Below are 26697 nucleotides of genomic sequence, written 5' to 3'. Positions count from 1 at the left end.
AGGGAACAGAGGTGCTGTTCCTAATGACCCCTCCTCCCTCCTCTACAGGGAACAGAGGTGCTGTTCCTAATGACCCCTCCTCCCTCCTCTACAGGGAACAGAGGTGCTGTCCTAATTACCTCCAAACAGTGAGCACCAAAAACTGCTTTGGGACAAAACCCAGAGCCTCCAACCTCATAGTGGCCTGACTGAAGAACGTGGACCTCTGGGAGTTATATTCTTAGAAAGTGCTCAAAATTGACCCCTAGAACACAACTCAAACCAACTCAACCACGTTGCTTCAGTCAGCTCAATTAGCTTCACATTGGACGAAACAGGACAAAATACAGGACAAGAAACACGTTCCATCTTTGGTTTAATTTCATCTCCCGGGTTCCGTTCATTTACAGCTAAGCACCAATTAATTTCCACAAAGTCGTTATTAGCTACAAAAGGCATAAATATATTATTACAATAAACCAGTAATGCATAATTGTATTTACGTTGAGAGACCGTTCATATAATGCCACTGAATACTGTGTAAATTATAATTTCACATCCATTAAAAGTTGGTATTCATACTCAAGCACTATCAAACCATGATAGGGTAGATAGAGAATAACATGACAAACTAACAAAGCTCATTCAAAAAGATCAACATTTAGAAAATGTGGGAAATGGTTTATGAAAAACTGTATGATAATCCAGTGTAAAATGTATATGAGAAATATATATTTGGCAGTCCATAAAAATATACTGCCTGTATATAAACAAGCAGCAAAGTCAGAATAGGTAGAAATATTCTCGTAATAGTTATTCATCTCTCTCTGTCATTGCAGCAAATCAGTCACTAAACAACCAAAAAAAGAGACAAACATTGAGGCAGTGTCCAAAGGGAACATAGTGAGGGAGTTTTTGTCTTCCTCTCTCTCCATTGGCTGTAACAGTATAGTGTTGGGTCAGAACTGTCAACATGTAATCTCACGGTCTGACCCAGTCTCTAGACCCTTTAAAAACATGCAACCTCACGGTCTGACCCAGTCTCTAGACCCTTTAAAAACATGTAACCTCACTGTCAGACCCAGTCTCTAGACCCTTTAAAAACATGTAACCTCACTGTCAGACCCAGTCTCTAGACCCTTTAAAAACATGCAACCTCACGGTCTGACCCAGTCTCTAGACCCTTTAAAAACATGTAACCTCACTGTCAGACCCAGTCTCTAGACCCTTTAAAAAACAAAACAAAAAAGAAGCAGTGGTGGGTTTCCAGACCTCCGACTATGTTACAATAAGAATAACAGCTAGTCCGTCTTTCTTGGAAAAGAAGAGATCCTTTTCTGTACTGTTTCCCTTTATTTTTGTTCCCTCCTCCTCCTCTCAATAATCCGGTTCTGCTACTTGGCTGATTGATGTGAGCTGTACCGTGGTCAAACTATTCCACAAACCCCGCTCCTCACAAGTCCACATGTGGAAAACAGTCTGTCCTGACATTGTACATTGTAGGACTGTGAAGTTTCTGTGTCTGTTTACAGTTTATAGTCCAGGGGTTCTATATTCCCCTTTAGTCAGCGCTGGTCCTCACAGCACACGTACATATGTGACCCGTAAGTCCGTGCCCAGGTGATTTTTGGCCAGGCACTTGTAGGTGCCAGAATCTGCTGTAGTGGGTCTCTGGATGATCAGCGTGCCCTGTGGGTGGAGCAGCTCGCTGCCCGTGGGCCGCCCTTTCCCCGCCGTGGAGAGCACAGAGCGGTCAGGCAGCTCCCAGGTAATCTCTGGCTTTGGGATCCCGATGGCGGCACAGTTGAGCTGTATGGGTGCCGCCGCCACCGCCCTCACGGTGGGAGGGGGTCCCGCGGTGATGCGGGGAGGGTAGGCGATGATGATGACCGGCACTGTGAGAACCGCCTCGCCTGCGTCATTCCCTGCCCGACACACGTAGTTTCCCCGGTCGTGGAGGGTGGTGTCCCTGACAACCAGGGTCCCGTTCTCCATCAGCTGGTGGCGTCCATGGACCTGAGGCCTTACCAGGGTGTGACCTCCAGGGATGGTCCAGTAGATGCTGGGTCTGGGGCTGCCATCAGCCAGGCAGTGGAGGAACAGAGGGTCCCCAGACACACTGCGTATGATCCCTCTGGGCCTGGTGAGGATTAAAGGTTTCTGGCCCACCTCCAGAACTATCAGTTTCTCAATGTAGCCCACCGAGTTCTTAGCGGCACAGCGGTACTTCCCAGCATCCTCCTTCGTGGGATTGTAGATGACGAAGGTTCCGTCGTTGCCTACGTGTTGGCGCGAGCCCCGATCGGGGCTGCCAGTAAAGCGGGTCCCATTAGGCAGCAGCCAGATGATCTCTGGTGTGGGGTGACCATCTGCAGAACAGTTCAGCACCGTGGTCTTGCCCATGCGGGTCACCACCTTCTCGTTGAAGGGGTTCTTGAAGATGGGCCGTCGGAGCATGTCAGTGACCTCCAGCTGTACCACCATCACCGCCTCCCCTCCGTCGTTCCTTGCCATACAGATGAACTCCGCCATGTCCGTCGGACGGACGTTCCGGAATTCCAGTGTTCCGTTGTGGTGGACAATAATTCTGCTGCCGAAATACGGAGCATTCAGGAAGATGTTATCTGGCATAATCCAGGTGATCTTCGGAGGCGGGTCTCCAGCAGCCTTGCAGTCTATGAACTTCCTGGAGTACTTAGCAGCCGTGTCTTTCACCACGGTCCTGTTCTGGTAGTAGCCGTTGATCACCGGAGGGTTTCCGTCAATATCCAGCTTGTAAACCTTGCTGTCGTCCCCAGCGGTGTTGCGAGCCATGCACACGTACTCACCAGCATCCCTAAGCTTAACATCCCGGATATCGAGAGACCCGTTGACGTGCATCAGGTAGCGTTCGTTGGAGGCTGCGATCATGTCGTTGGTAGGGAGCATCCACAGGATTTTGGGCTTGGGCTCGCCCGTGGCCTCGCAGTCAAAGCGGATGTCACCTCCAGGCTTCACTTGGGCGTAGGTCCGGCTGGGCGTCTGTATCCGTGGCGCTGCAGTCACCACGGTGATGTGTACGTGCATCTCATCCTTGCCCAGCTGGTTCTCGGCGTAGCACGTGTAGTCTCCCTCCTCTGCCATGCCCACCTGTAGACAGACACAGTACCAGCAGTTCGGAGTCAGAGGACTACAAAGACAGAGAAGAAATACATCTAGCAACATTGAGTTAGCAACATTGAGTTAGCAACATTGAGTTAGCAACATTGAATACAGCCCATTATTCCTAGCAAGCCAATGCATTAACTAATTGGTGTTCAGGTAGAGTTCACACCTGGTTGAGATAAAGCGTGCCATTATCAAACAGGATGTATCGACGTGCGCGTCTCCCTCCACTGCTGCTGTCTGCCTGCAGGGCGCTGTTAACCATGGTGCCGTCTGGTAGACCCCAGGAGATCTCTGGCTCCGGGGCTCCAGACGCTTTGCAGTCCACCTTCAGGTCATTGCCGTAGGGGACCTGCTTCTTGCTGTACGTCTTGGGCTCGATTTTGGCTGGCTTCATGGACACAGTGACCTTCATGAGCTGGAGGTCGTCTCCCACCTTGCTGCGCGCCACACACAGGTAGTCCCCAGCATCCTTGTCACTCACAGAGTCTATGACCAGGGTACCATTGTCTAGGACCTGGATCCTGTTTCCCATCCTGGATAAAGAGATTTGAAAAAGAATTAGGTACATTGGTTCTTTCTTTAAAAGTTACTTCTTACTGCAGCACAGCTTGCGGGCTGCCGCAGAATTCTATGGCATGTTATTTAAGTGTCAGCCATTGTTGCCATATATGCTAGTTAGTTCTAGTTTGACCTCCAGAGGCCATCTTTGAGAAGCTGTTTTTAATATTGGCTGTATTAGAGAATTTAAAACCTTTTTTTGTAAGAACATAGTACATGGGATTGATTTTAAGAAATGTAGCTTAATTAATTTGATTAATATTATTGTGTTTCTATGCCAAGAAAAATATAGTGCTGTACAATGTGACTGTGTCACGGTTGTCGTAAGGAGAAGCCGACCAAAGTGCAGTGTGTGTGTCGTTCCGCATTTTATTTACACTGTGAAACTATGCAATACATAAACTAAAGAACAAAACAACAAACCGTGACGCAGAGGTGAAACATACACTACTCAAAAACAATCTCCCACAAACCCAGGTGGAAAAAAAACCTACTTAAGTATGATCTCCAATTAGAGACAACGAGGACCAGCTGCCTCTAATTGGAGATCATTCCAAACAAAACCCCAACATAGAAATAGAAAACATAGAACTCCCCCCCCCCGTCACGCCCTGACCTGCTCTACCATAGAAAATAACATCTTTCTATGGTCAGGACGTGACAGACCGGTCGGGAGTAGGCTACTAAGTGACTACGAGTGAAGAGCAAAATAATCTTAACATTTCCACACCCTAATTGTAGGCTAACCAATACCCAAATGGAGATTCAGTGTGTCATCATTTGTAGATAACAACAAATTAAAAATTGTCGAACAGAGAATTTCCCTGTAGCTCAGTTGGTAGAGCATGGTGTTTGCAACACCAGGGTTGTGGGTTCGATTCCCACGGGGGGCCAGCACAGAGAAAAAAAAGTATGATATGTATGAAATGTATGCATTCACTAGTGTAAGTCGCTCTGGATAAGAGCGTCTGCTAAATGACTAAAATGTAAAATGTAAATGTAAAGAATGATGCTTTATATGATAATACTTCCTATTGATTTTACAATAACATACAGAAGTATAGTAGGTCATGTAGAGTTCAGACTACTGGGGGAAATGTTCTGTTTTTAACAGCAGCAGTCATGTCATCACATCAACAACATTGAATGACTTCCTCCTTGTGGAGCTTATAGGTCCTCCTGCTTGGTATCTCCATAAAACATTAGTGGAATGTGTTATTCTTACAGGGGCCAGATGGGCTTACAGCAGATCACTCTATTTCACCTGGCAAGGCCAGGCGGGCTTACAGCAGATCACTCTATTTCACCTGGCAAGGCCAGGTGGACTTACAGCAGATCAGCTCTGTCTTTTATCAAGGCCATTGGCAATGACTCACAATAATGGCTTCTTCCGAATCCTACAACAGTTGCAGAAAACAATAAAACTGTAATAGAAAACTCGTCAGGGTTGCCTAGACAGCCTCATAACAGTTTAAATCAGACAAGAAACACAGGGAAAAACATTCCACTAAGTGTCATTATCTGCACAATGCAGTTAATGATATAGGGGGGAATAATGATTTTATGAACTGAACAGTGTATCAAACCATTAGGCACTGCGTTTTTCGACAGTTACATTCACAAAGGAAGTGTTGTATTTTTGCCTGTGTGTTACATAAGTCTTTGTTCCAAATAGACTTCCAAAATACAAACAAGCTCATTTTTTCAGTGATTGCATGCAGAGAGGACACATAGCAGAATATCAGCTACATTATTAGGAGCAAGATAATGTCTCAAACAGGAAGCCAATGTTCTTCTGGTACTCTCATGTTCATCTTTAAGAAGCTCTGACTGGGTCCTTGCTCAAATAATATAAAACTTGTTTGTGTTGATATGCAGTCTAAAATCCGCCATATTGGGTTGCTATTCTGGAAAATACCCCTTCAGTTATTCTGGTCTCAGGTTTTCCCCAGCTAAGAACCACTGCTAATGGAGAAAAGATTGAGAGGCTTAATAAGGTCATTTATACTGGGTTGAATTCATCGGGTTTAACAGCATGCTACGGCTTGTGATGAGATGATATGTTATGGGTTCATTTGAAGACTACAGTCTGTACCTTTAATCCAAGGAGAGATCACATTAACATGTAGCTTTAGATCAGATGCTGCCGAACAAAATTCTGCCCTGCTAGAGCTGCCCTGGTCAACTGTAAGTGCTGTTATTGTGAAGTGGAAACGTCTAGGAGCAACAACGGCTCAGCTGCGAAGTGGTAGGCCACACAAGCTAACAGAATGGGACTGCCATGTGCTGAAGCGCGTAGCCCGTAAGAATTGTCTGTCCTCGGTTGCAACACTCTCTACTGAGTTCCAAACTGCCACCGGAAACAACGTCAGCACAATAACTGTTCAGTGGGTGCTTCATGAAATGGGTTTCCATGGCCGAGCAGCCGCAAACAAGCCTAAGATCACCATGCTCAATGCCAAGCATCGGCTGGAGTGGTGGCAAGCTTGCTGCCATTGGAATATGGAGCAGTGGAAACGCGTATCTGTAGTGATGAATCATGCTTCACCATCTGGCAGTCCAACGGACTAATCTGGGCTAGGCCCCTGAGTTCCACTGAAAGGAAATCTAGTGCTACCGCATGACAATGACATTCTGGATGATTCTGGGATTCCAACTTTGTGGCAATAGTTTGGGGAAGGCCCTGTCCTGTTTCAGCATGGCAATGCCCCCGTGCACAAAGCGAGGTGACCTCAACCCCATTGACCTCAACCCCATTGAACACCGTTGTGATGAATTGGAACACCGACTGCGAGCCAGGCCTTCCCAGAAGAGTGGAGGCTGTTAAGGCAGCAAAGGGGGGGGACCAACACCATATTAATGCCCATGATTTTGGAATGAGATGTTCAACGAGCAGGTGTCCACATACTTTTGGTCATGTAGTGTATTTCTGACTATACAAATAACAGAGCAAGTCCTTACATGTCTCTGCATGTGTTCAGCCTGGCAGGACAGATTCCGAGACTGGCTTTATTTTTTACTTTAAAACTTTTGTTTATTATTTTTTTTCACCCCTTTTTTTCTCCCAATTTCATGGTATCCAATTGGTAGTTACAGTCTTGTCTCATCGCTGCAACTCCCATACAGACTCGGGAGAGGCGAAGGTAAAGAGCCGTGCGTCCTCCGAAACACGATCCAACCAAGCCGCACTGCTTCATGACACAATGCCCACTTAACCCGGATGCCAGCCGCACCAATGTGTCGGAGGAAACACCGTACACCTGGCGACCCGGCCCGCCACAGGAGTCACTAGTGCGCGATAGGACAAGGACAGCTGCAGTGTCTTAGACCACTGCGCCACTCACGACGCTCCTGTCTTTATTTTTGGAAGTCTCTGTTTTCAATCCACATTTCTGTACATTTTTAAACTTAGGTGCTCAGTGCATGGATGGACTAACTTAAACCTGTACTGAAGAGGCACGATTCTTCTCTCTGGAGAACCCCAGTTTTAGCTCTCTGTACTGGAAACACATCTAAATCATTTCGGGGAGATGTTATAATGATGTCTCTTTTGGTGTGTTTAAACAGCTGTGTTGTAGCACAGAGAACCTGGATACTTTACCAATATGTGTGTATGTTGATCTGCTGGCGTGTGATTGTACCTGTATGTCTCTGAATAGACTGTGTGATTAAGTGTATATTACAGATCATGTCCTCATTACCTGTGCCACTGGTCCACCACAGCCTTGGAGGGTAGTCTCCAGATTATCCTGGGTTTGGGGTCCCCGGTGGCCGAGCAGTTTAGCCTCAGCTGGTCCCCATACGACAGCACCGTCCTGTGGTGTGACGCCTCAACAATCTCAGGAGCCATCTCCTTCTTCTCTACTGTCAGCGTCACCACCCTGCGCTCTGACCCTGTAGAGCTGGTGACGATGCACTCATACTTCCCACTGTCTGTGGCGGCCGTATCGGTCAGATGGAGCGTCCCGTTAGCGAACACAGACACCCTGGGGTCCACAGAGGGCTTCATGGGCAGCACCGCCATCCCATCATAGAGGACCCAGTGTATGGTGGGCTGGGGGCTGCCCTGAGCTGTACAGGGTAACCACAGGCTCTGACCCACACTGGCCTGAACCTGCTGTCGTTTGGCCTCCAGGATACCAGGGGGTGCTGCCACCACCTGCAGTCTGACAGTGGCAGTGTCGGCTCCTGCTGGGTTACTGGCGATGCACTTGTAGTGGCCCCGGTCATACACAGAAACCTGCTTGATGAGCAGAGTACCCTCTGTGGTCACTGACACTCTGGGGTCCGAGTTGTGGCCCCTGACTTGGGTGCGGTTGGCCAGGATCCAGGAGACTAGAGGGGTGGGGCGGCCCTCCGCCTTGCACTTCATCTCCACTGTCTTCCCTGAGTGGGACTTGATCTCCCGTACCTTGGGCTCCAGGATGCGTGAGGGGTAGGCCACCACGGACAGGGTGACCAGGAGCTTGTCTGACCCCTGCTCGTTCTCAGCCAGGCAGAGGTACTGACCACGGTCTTTGATGTTGGCATTCTGGATGGACAGAGTGCCGTTCTGGAACACCTCAAACTTGCCCATCTTGCCCTTGATGGTCATTGTGCTTCCTGAAAGGAAGGGAGGAACAGCAGAGAGAGAGAGAGCGAGAGAGAACGAGAGAGAGAGAGAGAGAGGGGGAGAGAGAGAGAGAGAGGGGGAGAGAGAGAGAGAGAGGGGGAGAGAGAGAGAGAGAGAGAGAGAGAGGGGGAGAAAGAGAGCAATAGAGCAGGGAAAGAGAGAGCGTAATAGAGAGGGAGGAGAAAGAGGGCAAGAGAGGGAGTGAGAGAGAATATGTAAATACAATATAACTTCAGTACAACTTCATTCCAAACTAGTTTTATAACATGCTAAATATCTCTACCCTTTTACCCGTGCTTGAAGAGAAGCGTTTCCAGCTGATGGTGGGTTCAGGGCTGCCCGCGGCTTCACAGGGCAGGAAGGCATCTGAGTTGGACAGGACAGTGAAGCTGGCCGCGTTGCCTCCCACAATCCTGGGCTTGGTGAGCATGTCCTTGGTAGATGGCTCAAAGCCCACAATGTTAGCGGTTGTCGTATCATAGCCGGTGATGTGGCTATAGGCGTTAGAGATGGCATTGTCTATGTCCTTGTTGCTGTAGGGGCCATTGGTGTGCCCTTGCTCTGCTTCCAGAACAGTCAGTGTGTCAAAAGTCAGGGTCTTGTCTGGGCCTCCGCTGGCCCTGTTACTGGACACCGTTGGCCTGGTTCTCCTGATCACGGGTCTCTGTGTGATTTGGTAATGGCTGTCTCTCCCTGACGGGAGCCTGATGTTAGTGTTCACTCTGATGGGGTCGGTGTTAGTCTGGACGCGGGTTGATGATGTAGTGTAAGGCCTTGAGGTGGTGGTTAGATGAGGTGTGTTGGAAGTCATTCTGGGCCTGGTGGTGGAAGTGTAGGCTCGTGGACGGTTAGTGGTGGACTCCATCTCATCTGTCCAGTTCTCATCTTCGTATGAGTCGTAGTCTGTGGTGGTTTCTCCCACGGAGGTTAAGTCAGTGGACACAGTCACTGCAGACCTTTCTGATTCCCTGGAGGGTGTGTACAGGGGCTTGGAGACGGAGACGGTCCGTGTGGGATATGTGGTTGTCTCCATGGTGGTCTCCATGGTTGTCTCCATGGTGGTTTCCATAGTGGTTTCCATAGTGGTTTCCATAGTGGTTTCCATGGTGGTCTCCATGGTGGTTTCCATGGTGGTCTCTGTTGTTTCCATGGTGGTGCTGGGCGCTTCGGTAGTTGTTATGGTTTTTCTGAAAGGCCTCCTGCCCCTGAAAGGCCTCCTGCCCCCTGACCCTCCATTCGGTCTCCGGTTTCCCCCAAATCTACGGGATAGGTACCCCCCTGACCCTCCGGATTCAGACCCAGAGGACGAGGCCTCATCTGTGTCTTCTCTTGGGGCAGGTTTTTCTGTGGGTGGAGTAACGATAGTCTGAGTGTCTGGGGAAGACTCTGTGGTGTTGGAGTACCTGTAGTGCCAGGCTGGGGTTGTAGTTCCACGGCTAGTGCCAGGCCGGGATGTGGTCGAGGCCTCAGAGTCAGGCGATGAATCTCCATAGTCATCGTCTGATGAGCTCTCTGGGGTCTCCAGGTGTTTACCTGCTCTAGACGGTGACTCAGTCACAGGTTCAGCCAGAGACCGCTGGGTGGGCAGTGCGGTTGTGGTTGTAGTTGCGGTGGTGGTGGGTTGGACCGTTGTTGAACCCTCTGTGGTGGTAGAGGGCCTGGCTGGTTTACGTAGTCCGTTGAGTTTCTCCTTCTGCCTGGCCCTGTTCCCAAACAGCCTGCCCCAGTTGATCTTACCACGGACAACCTTGGAGGCGGTTGTGGTTGTGATGGTGGAGGTTATTGGTTCATCTGTTGTGCTCGTCATAGGGTCGTGTGTTGGGTCAGACTCTGGGGCATCAGAGGAGGTAATGTCGCCGCTGGATACCTCACCTCTGGACTGAGATTGAGTGGAGGTGGGCTGGGTGGTGGTGGTGGTGGGGGCCTCTGTTGAGTATGTGGTGGTGGGAGTGTCCAGTGTTGTAGAGATGGGCCTCTCTGTTCTTCCTAGAGAGGAGCTAAGGACTTTAGGCGATGATTTAGGCGATGTTGTCGGTGTGACGACCCGCTGACCACTTGTCTTCTTCTTCCCATCCTCATCACAGTCACAGTCTGAAATAGCAACAACAATAACAATGAATCATCATCATCATGATCTTTTGGCTGTTCCTCAAAGCTCAAGAGTCTCACCAACAAAGATAATGTCAACATCAAAGACAAGAAACGACATGTTTGAACGCCATGACAAGTATTATATTACTATAGTATTTGTGACGATCGTCGTAAGGAGTAGACCAAGGTGCAGCATGTTGAGTGCTCATGATAAATATTTATTATTATACTCAGAACACTATACAAAAACAATAAACAAAGAAACACGAACGTCACGTTCTGCATGCTTCACTGAGCAATACAAAAACAAGATCCCACAACTAAAAGTGGGGGAAAAAAAGGGCTGCCTAAGTATGATTCCTAATCAGAGACAACGATAAACAGCTGCCTCTGATTAGGAACCATACGCGGCTCAACACAAAGAAATAGAAAACATAGAAATTAACATAGAAATACAAAATCTAGAATGCCCACCCAAATCACACCCTGACCTAACCAAAATAGAGAAAATAAACGGCAATCTAAGGTCAGGGCGTGACAGTATTACTATATTTAAGTATTACTATATTTAAGTATATAAAAAAATATTTTGAATACATTTAATGTCAATTTTATTCGTATTTTATTAGCATTTAAGTTTATTAAATAAGTTTAAAATGATCTAAATTGGGATGCTTTATTTTCATTTATTCTTAGTATATTAGATAAAGAGCAAAACAAATATACGTTGAATACACCTTAAATACATTTTATGTATATTTCTCATGAATTAGAAGTACTAAAATATACGTTGAATACATTTATAACGTGTTTCAAGTATAATTTTACAAGTAAACATTTACTCATGAACCACATTAGTTATTGTAATTGGCCATGTTAAGGGTTACCTTCATTTACCAAGGCATATTTTCAGCTAATGCTATTTACAAAGCAGTTGTGGCTGGAGCAGCAAACTACAAGTTACGCTTTTGATAATTGTGCACCAGTGGCATTTCACACTTTAGCTGTTCACATTGTGATAAATTAACATTTCAATAAAATGTGTAATGTGTCATATGTGATGTGTAATTAAAAGTACAACATTATTCAGTTTGAAAATGAACATAAAAACATTTCAATAAGCTAAATATAAGGAACATTATCATATTATAAATGGAAACTTCAGCTGCAGAAAAGGATGCTGGGTAATTTTGGGGTGTTTTTGAAAGTATACTTTAATATATTTTGTGGACATTTATGTTAAATATACTTTTTTGAAAGTATACTTAAGTATATTTACTTGAGATATGAAAAAGTATAGTCTCAGGAAGCATTTTCCTCAGCTGTGCATGCTACCTTATGAGGAATAAAACAATCATTATCATTGTCAACTTACTCTGCACTCTTCTGAACTGGAATTAAGAAAGTACTTCAAAACTCATTATTGCCACTGAAACTACAGTGCCTTGCAAAAGTCTTTATACCCCTTGGATTTTTTAAAATGTTATTGTTACAAAGTGGGATTAAAATTGATTTAATTGTAATTTCTTTGTCAACAATCTACGCAAAGATTTTATTTTACATTTTGTAACGATTGATAGATATTAATTAACTAAAATATAGTTGTTGCATAACTATTCAGCTCCCTGAGTCAATACATTATAGAAACACTTTTGGCAGTGATTACATTGGTGAGTCTCTGAGAGCTTTCCAAACCTGGATTGCGCAATATTAACCCTTTATCCTTTTCATAGTTCTTCAAGTTCTGTCAAGATGTTGGTGATCATGGCTAGACAACAATTTTCAAGTCTTGACATATATTTTCAAGCAGATTTCAGTCAGAACTTTAACTCGGCCACTCAGGAAAATTCACTGTCTTCTTGGTAAGCAACTCCAGTGTAGATTTGGCCTTGTGTTTTAGGTTATTGTCCTGCTGAAAGGTGAATTCATCTCCCAGTGTCTGTTGTAAAGCAGACTGAAACAGGTCTTCCTCTAGGATTTTGCCTGTGCATAGCTACAACCCGTTTCTTTTTATCCTGAAAAACTCCCCAGTATTTGCAGATTGTCAAGCATACCCGTATCATGATGCAGCCACCACCATGCTTGAAAATAAGGTGGCAGTTACTCAGTGATGTGTTGTGTTGAATTTGCCCCAAACATAAGGACTTGCATTTAGGCCAAAAAGTGTATTCCTTTGCAGTGTTTTTTTTTAAGTATTACATTAGTGCCTTGTTGCATACAATTATATTTTTGTTTTGTATATTTGTATTGTTCTTTTCACTTTGTAATTTCTGTCATTACTTTGGAGTCACAACAATGTTGTCGATCCATCCTCAGTTTTCTACCATCACAGCCATTGAACTCTGTAACTGTTTTAAAATCACCAATGGCCTCAATGTAACATCCCTGAGAAGTTTCATTCCAGTCCCGCAGCTCAGTTCATGAGTATGACTGTATATCTTTGATGCGTCTGGGTGGTTTAATACATAGTCCACAGCATAATTATTCAAATGACCATGCGTAAAGAGATATTCAATGTCTGATTTGATATTGTTACCCATCTACCAATCACTGGCCTCTCTTTATGAGGAAGGGTTAGCCATTAAAAAATACTGTCAACCCCTATTATTTCACACAGTGAGTCCATGTTTAATTTGTTAAACCACATTTTACTCCTGAACTAATGTATTCTTAACTAAACAAAGGGGCTGAATACTTATGCACTGACTAACTGTAATTTAGTTATCTTTATATATATATATTTTTTTTTAAATGTATTAATCTTACTATTTATTTTTATTTATTTTTCACTTTGACATTACAGAGTATTATGAGTTCATTGTTGGCAACAAATTACAATTAAATGAATTTTAATCACGCTGTTTAACTCAACAAAACGTATAGAAATACAAGGAGTATGAATATTTTTGAAAGGCTGTATACTAATAGCGCACTTGATCACTTACAAGCAGTTTCATAAAAAATCAAAAAAAAATCGATGCTTCAACTTAAAAACAACTCCAAGTGTATTTTAAATGAATATACAAAAATACATTTAAAGCATTTGAAATTGAAGTACAGTTTTTTAATGAGTGTGTTTAACCTGTTGGGTCTAGGGGGCAGCATTTGCACGTCTGGATAAAAAAAATGTACCCGATTTAATCTGGTTACTAATCCTACCCAGTAACTAGAATATGCATATACTTATTATATATGGATAGAAAACACTCTAAAGTTTCTAAAACTGTTTGAATGGTGTCTGTGAGTATAACAGAACTCATTTGGCAGGCAAAACCCTGAGACATTTTCTGACAGGAAGTGGATACCTGATGTGTTGTATTGACTTTAAACCTATCCCATTGAAAAACACAGGGGTTTAGGAATATTTTGGCACTTCCTATTGCTTCCACTAGATGTCACCAGCCTTTACAAAGTGTTTTGAGTCTTCTGGAGGGAGATCTGACCGAACAAGAGCCATGGAACGATGATGTCCCATTAGACACCTGGCGCGCGAGTTCATGTTGGGTACCCTCGTTCCAATACGTTATAAAAGAGTATGCATTCGTCCACCTTGAATATTATTCATGTTCTGGTTAAAAAAGGCCCTAATGATTTATGCTATACAACGTTTGACATGTTTGAACGAACGTAAATATATTTTTTCCCCTCGTTCATGACGAGAAGTCCGGCTGGCTTAGATCATGTGCTAACAAGACGGAGATTTTTGGACATAAATGATGAGCTTTTTTGAACAAAACTACATTCGTTATGGACCTGTGATACCTGGAAGTGACATCTGATGAAGAGAATCAAAGGTAATGGATTATTTACATAGTATTTTCGATTTTAGATCTCCCCAACATGACGTCTAGTCTGTATCGCAACGCGTATTTTTCTGGGCGCAGTGCTCAGATTATTGCAAAGTGTGATTTCCCAGTAAGGTTATTTTTAAATCTGGCAAGTTGATTGAGTTCAAGAGATGTAAATCTATAATTCTTTAAATGACAATATAATATTTTACCAATGTTTTCTAATTTTAATTATTTAATTTGTGACGCTGACTTGACTGCCGGTTATTGGAGGGAAACGATTTCCTCAACATCAATGCCATAGTAAAACGCTGTTTTTGGATATAAATATGAACTTGATAGAACTAAAAATGCATGCATTGTCTAACATAATGTCCTAGGAGTGTCATCTGATGGAGATTGTAAAAGGTTAGTGCATCATTTTAGCTGGTTTTATGGTTTTGGTGACCCTGTCTTTGACTTGACAAAACATTACACACAACTCTTGTAAATGTACTGTCCTAACATACTCTAAATTTATACTTTCGCCGTAAAACCTTTTTGAAATCGTAAAACGTGGTTAGATTAAGGAGATGTTTATCTTTCAAATGGTGTAAAATAGTTGTATTTTTGAAAAATTTGAATTTTGACATTTATTTGGATTCAAATTTGCCGCTCTTGAAATGCACCTGCTGTTGATGGAGTGCACCACGGGTGGCACGCTAGCGTCCCACCTAGCCCATAGAGGTTAAAACAAGTCAAAATGAGGCTCAGCAGTGTGTGTGACCTCCACGTGCCTGTATGACCTCCCTACAACGCCTGGGCATGCTCCTGATGAGGTGGCGGATGGTCTCCTGAGGGATCTCCTCCCAGACCTGGACTAAAGCATCCGCCAACTCCTGGACAGTCTGTGGTGCAACGTGGCATTGGTGGATGGAGCGAGACATGATGTCCCAGATGTGCTCAATTGGATTCAGGTCTGGGGAACGGGCATGCCAGTCCATAGCATCAATGCCTTCCTCTTGCAGGAACTGCTGACACACTCCAGCCACATGAGGTCTAGCATTGTCTTGCATTAGGAGGAACCCAGGGCCAACCTCACCAGCATATGGTCTCACAAGGGGTCTGAGGATCTCATCTCGGTACCTAATGGCAGTCAGGCTACCTCTGGCGAGCACATGGAGGGCTGTGCGGCCCCCCAAAGAAATGCCACCCCACACCATGACTGACCCACCGCCAAACCGGTCATGCTGGAGGATGTTGCAGGCAGCAGAACGTTCTCCACGGCGTCTCCAGACTCTGTCACGTCTGTCACGTGCTCAGTGTGAACCTGCTTTCATCTGTGAAGAGCACAGGGCGCCAGTGGCGAATTTGCCAATCTTGGTGTTCTCTGGCAAATGCCAAACGTCCTGCACGGTGTTGGGCTGTAAGCACAACCCCCACCTGTGGACGTCGGGCCCTTATACAACCCTCATGGAGTCTGTTTCTGACCGTTTGAGCAGACACATGCACATTTGTGGCCTACTGGAGGTCATTTTGCAGGGCTCTGGCAGTGCTTCTTCTGCTCCTCCTTGCACAAAGGCGGAGGTAGCAGTCCTGCTGCTGGGTTGTTGCCCTCTTACAGCCTCCTCCACGTCTCCTGACGTACTGGCCTGTCTCCTGGTAGCGCCTCCATGCTCTGGACACTACGCTGACAGACACAGCAAACCTTCTTGCCACAGCTCGCATTGATGTGCCATCCTGGATGAGCTGCACTACCTGAGCCACTTGTGTGGGTTGTAGACTCTGTCTCATGCTACCACTTGAGTGAAAGCACCGCCAGCATTCAAAAGTGACCAAAACATCAGCCAGGAAGCATAGGAACTGAGAAGTGGTCTGTGGTCCCCACCTGCAGAACCACTCCTTTATTGGGGGTGTCTTGCTAATTGCCTATAATTTCCACCTGTTGTCTATTCCATTTGCACAACAGCATGTGAAATTTATTGTCAATCAGTGTTGCTTCCTAAGTGGACAGTTTGATTTCACAGAAGTGTGATTGACTTGGAGTTACATTGTGTTGTTTAAGTGTTCCCTTTATAGCAGTGTATATTATTTAAATTTGTTGTATATTTAAGGATACGTTAACATACTTGTAATATATTAAAATATACATTTTTTTTCTCATTTGGGATAACGTACCTGTGGTCAGCTCCATAGTGTAGGGTACTGTGCTGTTGCCTTGCTTCTTCACCGTGGTAGGCTGTTTGAGTTTGTTCAGGATGGACTGGATGTCTGTGATTCGGTTGGGCTTGATGAACCTCCTCCTGCCAGGATAGTTCCTCCTCCGGCCCCCTCCTCCTCGGCCATTCTTAGGGGGGATGATGTGGATCTGCTGGCGGGAGATGATGGTGGAGCCTGCAGGCAGACGGGGGGACTTGATCCTCTGGGTGGTGTGGAAGGTGATCTCATCCTGCTCTCTCTCTGTGGTGGTGACTGCAGTGAAGGTGGTCTGGCTGTCTGGGTCAGTGGCTGTGTGGATCTCAGGCCCTCTGGGGGGTGATCTGGGACTGTCCATCATGGGGGTGACGTTGGGGTCGGTGAGAAGCGATAGCGCCGCCCCGGTGGAGGTCTCCGGATCTGCAGGTGCTTCTCCGGAGAATAGGATCTGGGTCTCGTCTGCGGTGTCAGTCACGGTGAGGCGGAGAGTGACGGGTAGCCTCAGGGGTACCGTCATGTTCCTCTCCAGAGCGTACGACTCACCACTAGACCCACTAGTTCCACTAGACCTACTGATACTGGGAATGTATGGTGTAACTGCCTCACTCTGAGTTTCACTGATACTCCCTGTGATGTCGGGGCCGTGGGTGAATGTGGACTCGATGGGTGTGGCGTCTGACCGGCTGTATGACTCTGTCGTCCCTCTGTCAGTGTTTTCTGTTGTTACAGTGAAACTAGTCTGAATATCATCTGGGATCTCCATGGTTGTCATGAAACTGGTTTCACTGTTCTGATTGTTTACGTTCTCTATGCTTGCAGTTACACTCATCTTTCTTTCATCTGGAGTATCTGGGGTTGGTATGACGCTGCTTGGTAAAACGACGAGTCCATCTTCATGAGACAGACCCTCCCCAGATCCAGCATCCCCGTCCGCAGACATGTCAGTCTCAGAAACTCCTTTTACTTTCTCCCTCTCTGTCTTTGTTGCTGAACCACCTTGAGCCTTCTTCATGAACTCTGCAAATCTCTGGGGGTCTACTTTCCTGGAGGCTTGATCAAAGACCCTCCTGTTGCTCCATATGCGTCTGCTGCTGGCTGGGCCCCTCCGCCTCCCCCCTGAGCCTCCTGATCCTCTGCCCTGAGAGGAGGACTTGAGTCTGGGGTACGGCCTGTCTGATGTGATGGTCCTGGATTCCTTGATGGTTCTGTCAGAGGGGCTGGAGGAAGGGATCTCACTGTGGGAATCCTCCCTCTCCTCTATGCCCCCGTCAACCTCAAACTCAACCCCAGCTTCCACCCCTGACCCCTCTCTATCCACCACCGTCACCTTCCTGTACCCCTCCCCAGTGACAGTCACCTGGGAAGTCAGCAGGTCCACCCCCAGGTAGTTAGCACTGAGACACCTGTAAAACCCCCGGTCTCTGGAGGTCAGATCTTTTATTCCTAGAGTCCCGTTCCTATAGAGCTTCCTGTTCCCATAGGATTTATCCAGCACTGTGTGATCAGGTAGAATCCACTGGACCGAGGCATCAGGGCTGCCTGTGGACCCACAGTCTAGAACCAGGCTCTGTCCCAGAGGCCGTGAGAGCTTGACCCCGTTGACCTCTACCTCCTCCACATCGGGAGACAGTACGGTGACTCGGAAGCTTTGCACGTCTGCGTCCAGGTAGTTAGTGGCGATGCAGCGGTAAAGCCCAGTGTCTGAGGTGTCTGTTCCTCTCAGGGTCAGCCTGCCATCAACGGTGATCACTATCCTGCGGTCCTCGCTGGAGTAGGGCGCCCGTACCTTACTGCCGTCCGATAAGATCCACTCTACAGAGGGCTTTGGTTCCCCCAAAGTCTGGCAGTTGAGCTCTACCACCCCACCTGTAATTACAACAAGAATCACATGAATAAATTGATACATTTTATAATGCACATTGCTATATTGTAACTCTGAGAGTATGTTACATACATTATATGGACACATTTCTGCTCATCCACAACACATTGTGCACTGTAGAACCCACCTACAAGGACGGCGTGCTCAGTCATGAACAAGACACATATTAACCATGCATTGCTTTGATGTAGCCCTTTTCAACAAGCATCAAAAAGCATTGTATGGTGTCTGTATCTCTGCCCAACACCCACCTATGAGGACAGAGTGCTCAGTCTGAGTCTGGTTGTCTCGTTTGATGATGGTCCAGCTGTAACGGTCCCTCCTCTGCGACACCTTGTTCTCCACACGCAGGTTAACCACTGACCTGTACTTAATGTGCAGAGTGGAGAATGTGGTCGTGGTACGGTCCAGCTGAAAGTTGACCTCTCCTTGCATCAGCCATGCGGGTGAAGCCTTAATCTCAGCCTCGATATCTGTGTGGATTTCATCATGTCCCTCCATTGGTCTGATCTGGGTGTACTTGTAGATCATGTCTGGGGTCCTGGAGAGCATCAACCCTCTCTCTAGCCTCATGGGAACGTCACTGTATGTAGCCAGGATGCGCCAGAGCTGTTGGATGTGCTCATAGTCAATATTACAGACCAGCCATGTAGAGATGGTGGTGGAGAGCATGGTCACGTTCTTCTCCCCCTCCTCCACCTGGGTTAGAGTCAGGTTCTCCATGGCTGATGGTCTCTGGACTGTGCAGGTAAGGCTAGCGTCATTGTGGAACTGATCTGTCAGGTTCATCTGCAGGGATCCGATGGGAGCGATGAAATCCCGGGGGGAGACGGGGGTGTAATCCCCCTCGTCCAGGCTGACGTTCCTCTGCTTCAGATGGGGGTGGATCCAGGGTTTGGTACAGGTGAAGGAGTCACGGGGTAGCTGGGTGAGGCTTCTGCCTCGAATGGGAGAAGGGGTCTCACAGACGGGGCAGGCTTCATCTCTGGCATACTTCCTGTCTCTCTTGCATTTCAGCACACCTGGAAAACAAGGTCATTACTGAATCGATACGTAGTTTTAATCCAACCATTCCCTTATGATGTTTTTTTTTATGTACAGTAACTGCCAAAGTTAAATCAAACATTTACAATGTTGCAGACAGAACTCTAATGTAACATTACCTGAATTTATCTCCGCCCACTCTGGGAACCAAGCCATGCGACAGTCGCAGGACCAGGGGTTGCCATGGAGATAGATGTTCTCCAGCTGGGAGCAGCCAGCAAAGACGTCTTTAGGGAGGCTGGCGAGGAGGTTGTCAGACAGGTGGATGTTCCTGACAGACGACACTTTGAACACCTGGCTGTGCCTCAGCGTGATGAAGGTATCCGGGTGGAGCTGCTGGAGCAGGTTGCCCTCCAGGTGGACCAGCTGTAACATGGTCAGACCGTAGAACGCCTCCGGGTTGATGAACTCGATGCGGTTGTGGTCCATGTGGAGTCGTACCAGGCCCTCCAGGCCTTGGAAGGTGTCCTTGTTGATCTCCTTCACTCTGTTATAGCTCATCTTCAGGACCTGAAGGCACATCATTGAAAAATACAAGTTATAGTCATACATAGAGACCCCTGGAGCGAGAGCGTACCACGGCTAACGTGTTTGAGGAGCTTCATTAGGAAAAACAGTGTTGAAAAAATCATCCAGGCCAGAGGTGATGTGAGGTTATTCTGCCTGGGAGCACTTCCAGAAGTCAGCTGTTGTGAATATTTTTTAAATAAGAGGAACTCAAAGCAGTTGTAAAGTGATGCATTTCCAAGGTCTTTTATGATCCTCTTTCTCAGTTAACCCTCAGGCCTACAAACGTCTTTTGGAATAAAAAATGAACACCGCGGACAAAAAAAACACAGCTGTTTATTTGGTGATATATTTTCCAAGATGAATTACACTTGGGTTTGAAAGATGTTACTGGAAGGAAGAACTTGTATTTATTAATGTCTTAGTATGCTTAGTTCTTTGGCTCTACTAGCTTGGGGGGAAAAACGTCTACTCTGTCAAAGAACGATGTAAGGTTATGAATGGAGTAGGTTATACATTTAACATAATCATTGTCTAGTCATGGATATGAGCAAATGTGAATCAAATGAGTCAACGTATTAAACACATAAAGGATCTTTTGTAGCTCAGTTGGTAGAGCATGGTGCTTTTAATGCTAGGATAGTGGGTTCGATACCCGGGACCACCAATTTCTTAAAAAATTATGCGGGCATGAGTCGCTTTGGATACAAAATGTCTTCTAAGTGGTGTATATATATGGGTAATACAGGAAACACCAACATAAAGTGTGTTAACAGGATGTTGGGCCACCACCAGCCAGAACAGAACACCTTGGCATAGATTCTACAAGTGTCTGGAACTCTACTGGATGGATGCGACATCATAATTACATCATTTGGTGTTTTGTTGGTGGTGGTGGAAAACGCTGTCTCAGGCGCCTCTCCAGAATCTCCTATAAGTGTTCAATTGGGTTGAGATCTGGTGACTGATCTCACTGGTATACAGTGCCTTCAGAAAGTATTCACACCCCTTATCTTTTTCCACATTTTATTGTTACAGCCTGAATTTAAAATTGATTAAAACTATTCTCACTGGCCTACACACAATCCCCAATAATGTCAAAGTGAATTATGTTTTTTTGAAATTGTTACAAATTAATAAAAAATGAAAAGCTGAAATGTCTTGAGTCAATAAGTGTTCAATCCCTTTGTTATGGCAAGCATAAATAAGTTCAGGAATTAAAATGTGCTTATTAACAAGTCAAATAATAAGTTGCATGGAATCACTATGTGTACAATAAATAGTGTTTAACATTATTTTTTTTGAATGACTATCTCATCTCTGTACCCCACTCATACAGTTATCTGTAAACTCCCTCAGTGGAGCACTGCATTTCAAACACAGATTCAATCATAAAGACGAGGTAGGTTTTCCAATGCCTTGCCAAGAAGGGCACCTATTAGTAGATGGGTAAAAAATAAAACAAATCTGACATTGAATATCCCTTTGAACTTGGTAAAGTTATAAATTACACCTTGGATGGTGTATCAATACACCCAGTCACTACAAAGATACACGCGTCCTTCGTAACTCAGTTGCTGGAGAGGAAGGAAACCACTCATGGATTTCACCATGACGTCAATGGTGACTTTAAAACAGATACAGAGTTTAATGGCTGTGATAGAAAACTGAGGATGAATCAACAACATTGTAGTTATTCCACCATTCTAACCTAATTAACAGAGTGAAAAGAAGGAAGCCTGAGCAGAATAAAAATATTCCAAAACCTGCATCCTGTTTGCAACAAGGAACTAAAGTAATACTGCAGAAAATGTGGTGAAGCATTTTACTTTTTGTCCTGAATACAAAGTTTGGAGATAATCCAATACAACACTTTACTGAGTATCACTTTCCATGTTTTCAAGCATAGTGGTAGGTGCAACTGAGTCCTGGACTTCCTGACTGGCCTCCTCCAGGTGATGAAGGTCAGAAGGCAACAACACCTCCACTATGCTGATCCTCAACACAGGGGCCCCACAAGGGTGCATGCTCAGCCCCCTCCTGTACTCCCTGTTCACCCATGATTGCGTAGCCACGCACGTCTCCAACTCAATCATCAAGTTTGCAGATGACACAACAGTGGTAGGCCTGATTACCAACAACGACGAGACAGCCTACAGGAAGGAGGTGAGGGCCCTGGCGGAGTGGTGCTAGGAAAATATCCCCCCCCCCCCCCAACGTCATCAAAATGAAGGAACTGATCATGGACTTCAGGAGACAACAGAGGGAGCAGCCCCCTATCCACATCGGACTGCGACATTGATCGTCCTAATATTTCTATATTTCTTAATTCCAGTATTTTACTTTCTTAGATTTGTGTGTATTGTTAGATATTACTGCACTGTTGAAGCTAGAAACACAACAATTTCACTACACCCGCAATATATGTCTATGCGACCAATAAAATGTGATTTGATTTTATGGGTATGCTTGTAATTGTTAAGGACTGGTGAGTTTTTCAGGATAAAAAAGAGACAGAATGGAAATAAGCAGAGGCAAAATCCTAGAGGAAAACCTGGTTCAGTCTGCTCTTCCACCAGACACTGGGAAATGAATTTACCTTTCAGCAGGATAATAACTTTAAACAAAAGGCCAAATCTACACAGGAGTTGCTTACCAAGAAGACAGTGAATGTTCCCGAGTGGCCAAATTACAGTTTTGACTTAAATCTACTTTAAAATCAATAGCAAGACCTTAAAAGGATTGTCTAGCAATGATCAACAACAAATTTGACAGAGCTTGGCAAATAATAATAATGGGCAAATGTTGCACAATCCAGGTGTGGAAATCTCTTAGAGACTTAGCCAGAAAGACACAGCTGATATTGCTGCCAAAGGTGCTTGTATAAAGTATTGACTCAGGGATGTGAATACTTATGTAAATGAGACATTTCTGTATTTAATTTTCAATAAATTAGCAAAAATATCTAAATACAGGGAGTACAGGAGGGGGCAGAGCACACACCCCTGTGGGGCCCCTTTGTCATTCTGGGGAAATTGTGTGTAGATGGGTGAGAAAAAACATATATTTAATAAACTTTGAATTTAAGTTGTAACACAACAGAATGTGGAATAATTCAAGGGTATGAATACTTTCTGAAGACACTGTACATTGTTTTCAGGCTCAGCTAACCATTCAGTGACCCCTTGTGACCTGTGGACGGGGGCATTGTCATCCTATGGGGGCATAGACATGCCACAATAATGTCAAAAATAATGGCATACTAAAATATGAATGACCCATTCAATACATGACCCTAAGCATGATGGGATGTTAATTGCTTGATTAACTCAGGAACCACACCTGTGTGAAAGCACCTGCTTTCAATATACTTTGTATCCCTCATTGACTCAAGTGTTTCCAATTACCTGTATATCGACAGGTGTTTATGACAGTGCTGTACGTATACCTGTAAGGACTTGAGGTCTTGAAAGGCCCTGTCAGCGATGCTGTGGATGGTGTTGCTGTGGAGCATCAACAGCTCCAGGTGTTTGAACCCAGACAGATCATTCTCCTTCAATGCGGTTATACTGTTATACCTGAAGACAGAAAAGTGGGAAAACCATCTAACAGTGAATCATTTATTATTTATCAAAATGCTACATCCACGGTCTAATATATAACTAAAATATACTGTATGTGCATTCATAGAGGGTGAGAAAACAGAGACTGGGAGAGAAAAAGAGAGATCGGAGAGAGAGAGAGACCCGGCCTCACCCTACTAGAATCTGAAGTCAAATGTCTACTGTTTGCTGATGATCTGGTGCTTCTGTCCCCAACCAAGGAGGTCCTACAGCAGCACCAAGATCTTCTGCACAGATTCTGTCAGACCTGGGCCCTGATAGTAAATCCCAGTATGACAAAAATATTGGTGTTCCAAAAAAAGTCCAGGACCACAAATACAAATTCAATCTAGACACCGTTGCCCTAGAGCACATAAAAAACTATTCCTACCTCGGCCTAAACATCAGCACCAAAGGTAACTTCCGCAAAGCTGTGAATGATCTGAGAGACAAGGCAAGAAGGCCCTTCTATCCAGTCGAAAGGAACATAAAATTTGACATACAAATTAGGATCTGGCTAAAAATACTTGAATCAGTCATAGATCCCATTGCCCTTCATGGTTGTGAGGTCTGGGGTCCGCTCACCAACCAAGAATTCACAAAATGGGACAAACACCAAATTGAGACTGCATGCAGAATTCTGCTAAAATATCTACTATGTACAACATAAAACACCAAATAATGCATGCACTGCAGAATTAGCCGAAACCCGCTAATTATCAAAATCCAGGAAAGAGCCGTTAAATTCTACAACCACCTAAAAGGAAGCGATTCCCAAACCTTCCTTAACAAAGCCATCACCTACAGAGAGATGAACCTGGAGAAGAGTCCCCTCAGCAAGCTGGTCCTTGGGCTCTGTTCACAAACACAAACAGACCCCACAGAGCCCCAGGACAACAACACAATTAGACCCAACCAAATCATGAGAAAACAAAAAGATAATTACTTGACACATTGGAAAGATTTTTACCAAAAAACAGGTCAAAGTGGAATGTTATTTGGCCCTAAACAGAGAGTCCACAGTGGCAGAATACATGACCACTGTGACTGACCCAACATGAAGGAAATCTTTGACTATGTACAGACTCAGTGAGCATAGCCTTGCTATTGAGAAAGGCCAGCTGTAGGCAGACCTGGCTCTGAAGAGAAGACAGGCTATGTGCACACTGCCCACAAAATGAGGTGTTTACCGAGCTGCACTTCCTAACCTCCTGCCAAATGTATGACCATATTAGAGACACATATTTCCCTAAGATTACACAGACCCACAAAGAATTTGAAAACAAATCACATTTTGGTAAACTACCATGTCTATTGGGTGAAATACCACAGTGTGCCATCACAGCAGCAAGATTTGTGACCTGTTGCCACAAGAAAAGGACAACCAGTGAAGAACAATCACCACTGTCAATACAACCCATAACTATTTGCATATCCTTTTTAACACTGTATATAGCCATAAAATGACATTTCAAATGTCTATATTCCTATGAAACTTTTTTCAGTGTGATGTTTACTGTTTATTTTTGAATGTTTATTTTAATTTTGTTTATTATCTATTTCACTTGCTCTGACAATTTAAACATATGTTTCCCATGCCAATAAAGCCCTTTTAATAAAAATTGAAAAAGAGAGCGGAGAGAGAACAGAGAGAGAGAGCGGAGGGAGAGAGAGAGAGCAGAGAGAGAGAGAGAGAGAGAGTCAGACTCTCACCCTAAGTTAATTCTTTCCACAGCTGTCTGGATCTGGCCTGGTATTGCGGTCAGATATCTGAAGGTACAGTGCACTTCGGTGGGAACATAGCACGCGCACGATTTGGGGCAGCCACTGGTTATTGGTAACAGAGCGACCAAGACAAACACAGCCGTTAGCAGCCACTGCCGCAGGTATGAGGGGCCGTCGGTACACACACTCATTCTGGAGAGGGAGAGCGCTTCACACTCAGTCACACAGTCGCTCGGGTTCTTCTCCTCTCATTAATGAATGTCAACCTGTTGGAGAGACACAGGGGTTGGTTTTTTAGTTTAAAGAAGGACTCATTTCATATGTGCAAAGAATGCAGTGTATTCTGTGTCAAAGAGAACGTGAAATAAAAATAAAATGAGAGAAAGAGAGAGAGAGAGCGAGAGAGAGAGAGAGAGAGAGAGAGAGAGAGAGAGAGAGAGAGGAAAGAGAGAGAGAGGAAAGAGAGAGAGAGAGAGAGAGAGAGAGAGAGAGAGAGAGAGAGAGAAAGAGAGAGAGAGAGAGAGAGAGAGAGAGAGAGAGAGAGAGGAAAGAGAGAGGAAAGAGAGAGAGAGGAAAGAGAGAGAGGGGAAAGAGAGAGAGAGAGAGAGAGAAAAGAGGGAGAATAGACAATAAGATAGAAAGGAGGGTGTGTGTGTGTGTGTGTGTGTGTGTGTGTGTGTGTGTGTGTGTGTGTGTGTGTGTGTGTGTGTGTGTGTGTGTGTGTGTGTGTGTGTGTAAGTGTGTGTATGTCTGTGTCCATAGTTTTAAGTTGGCAAATACAAAGCAATGATGAATCAGCAGAAATAGTTTTTTAACAATATATACACAATTGCTAAATCAATGTAGATAATATTCAAACTCTCCATACCTTTTAGATGAAAGGCCCATGCACTTCAACATCGATGAACATTCAAAGGGTTCTGAAAACAAGGTTTGAAATAAAGTAATTGAGAGTCATATAAAAAAATATATTTATATATATTAGATAAAAATGTGAAATATAGTCTTTCCCAATGCACAGAGAGAAAGGTTGTGCGTAAAGTCTACAGGGTACTACAGTGTTGTAGTCTAATAATCCCCCGCCATTCGCTCCTTTTCTAAACCCCATCAACACTTCACCTCTGAGACTGATTTTTAAAATACACTATGAGTCCATGCTAATGAAACACCTTGTTCCATAAATGAAGATATCTAAAGTCACCAATTAGCTTGATGTTTAGATTAGTTGTTTATTTCCTTGTTTGATTTTAGCTTTTCTTCTACGTTCAGAAATATTTTCTAGAAGCAATAAACAACTGATATGTAATAATATGTTATTTATACTTCAAATTCAAACAGTGTGTTTTCTAATTACCATATAGTAGTCTGTCATCCAATTAAAAGTTCTCCACACTTCACCGCACTTACTTGTGTCAAAGCAAAATGAATCCAAATCCTTGAATCACATGTCATGTAAATCCGTTATTTAGGTATAGTGTTGGATTCTAGTAGCTCGTAGGAGAAATCCTTCTGGTTGCAAGCCATTCCCGTTACGAGACCACTCCTGTCTGTCTGAAACACAGGCAACTGTGAATGCTGGACGATGAA

At 44.8% G+C, this 26697-nt stretch overlaps 1 protein-coding gene across 1 annotated transcript; it reads right to left on the bottom strand.

Moving 5' to 3' along the window:
- Positions 1–338: 338 nt before the first annotated feature.
- On the bottom strand, positions 339–26697 carry igsf10 (immunoglobulin superfamily, member 10). The gene is made up of 11 exons (XM_014215398.2): positions 26518–26697; positions 25979–26030; positions 25099–25376; positions 23232–23361; positions 19396–19786; positions 18484–19254; positions 16333–18216; positions 8588–10387; positions 7386–8286; positions 3293–3659; positions 339–3108 (listed from the first exon to the last, which is right to left on the bottom strand). The coding sequence occupies exons 3-11, from the start codon at positions 25299–25301 to the stop codon at positions 1558–1560; spliced, it is 7998 nt and encodes a 2665-aa protein (XP_014070873.2). The 5' UTR covers positions 25302–25376; positions 25979–26030; positions 26518–26697; the 3' UTR covers positions 339–1557.

The sequence above is a fragment of the Salmo salar genome, chromosome ssa09, assembly GCF_905237065.1.
Source record: "Salmo salar chromosome ssa09, Ssal_v3.1, whole genome shotgun sequence".
Classification (NCBI taxonomy): domain Eukaryota; kingdom Metazoa; phylum Chordata; class Actinopteri; order Salmoniformes; family Salmonidae; genus Salmo; species Salmo salar.
The sequence above is the reverse complement of the archived record's forward strand: the minus strand, read 5'-3'. Positions and strand labels throughout refer to the sequence as shown.

Coding starts and splice junctions, on each gene's coding strand:
- igsf10 (XM_014215398.2), bottom strand. CDS start 25,301: ATGAGTGTGTGTACCGACGGCCCCTCATACCTGCGGCAGTGGCTGCTA. Junction 18,217..18,483: donor TGAGCACTCTGTCCTCATAG/GTGGGTGTTGGG, acceptor TTGTAATTACAG/GTGGGGTGGTAGAGCTCAAC. Junction 8,287..8,587: donor ACGCTTCTCTTCAAGCACGG/GTAAAAGGGTAG, acceptor CCTTCCTTTCAG/GAAGCACAATGACCATCAAG.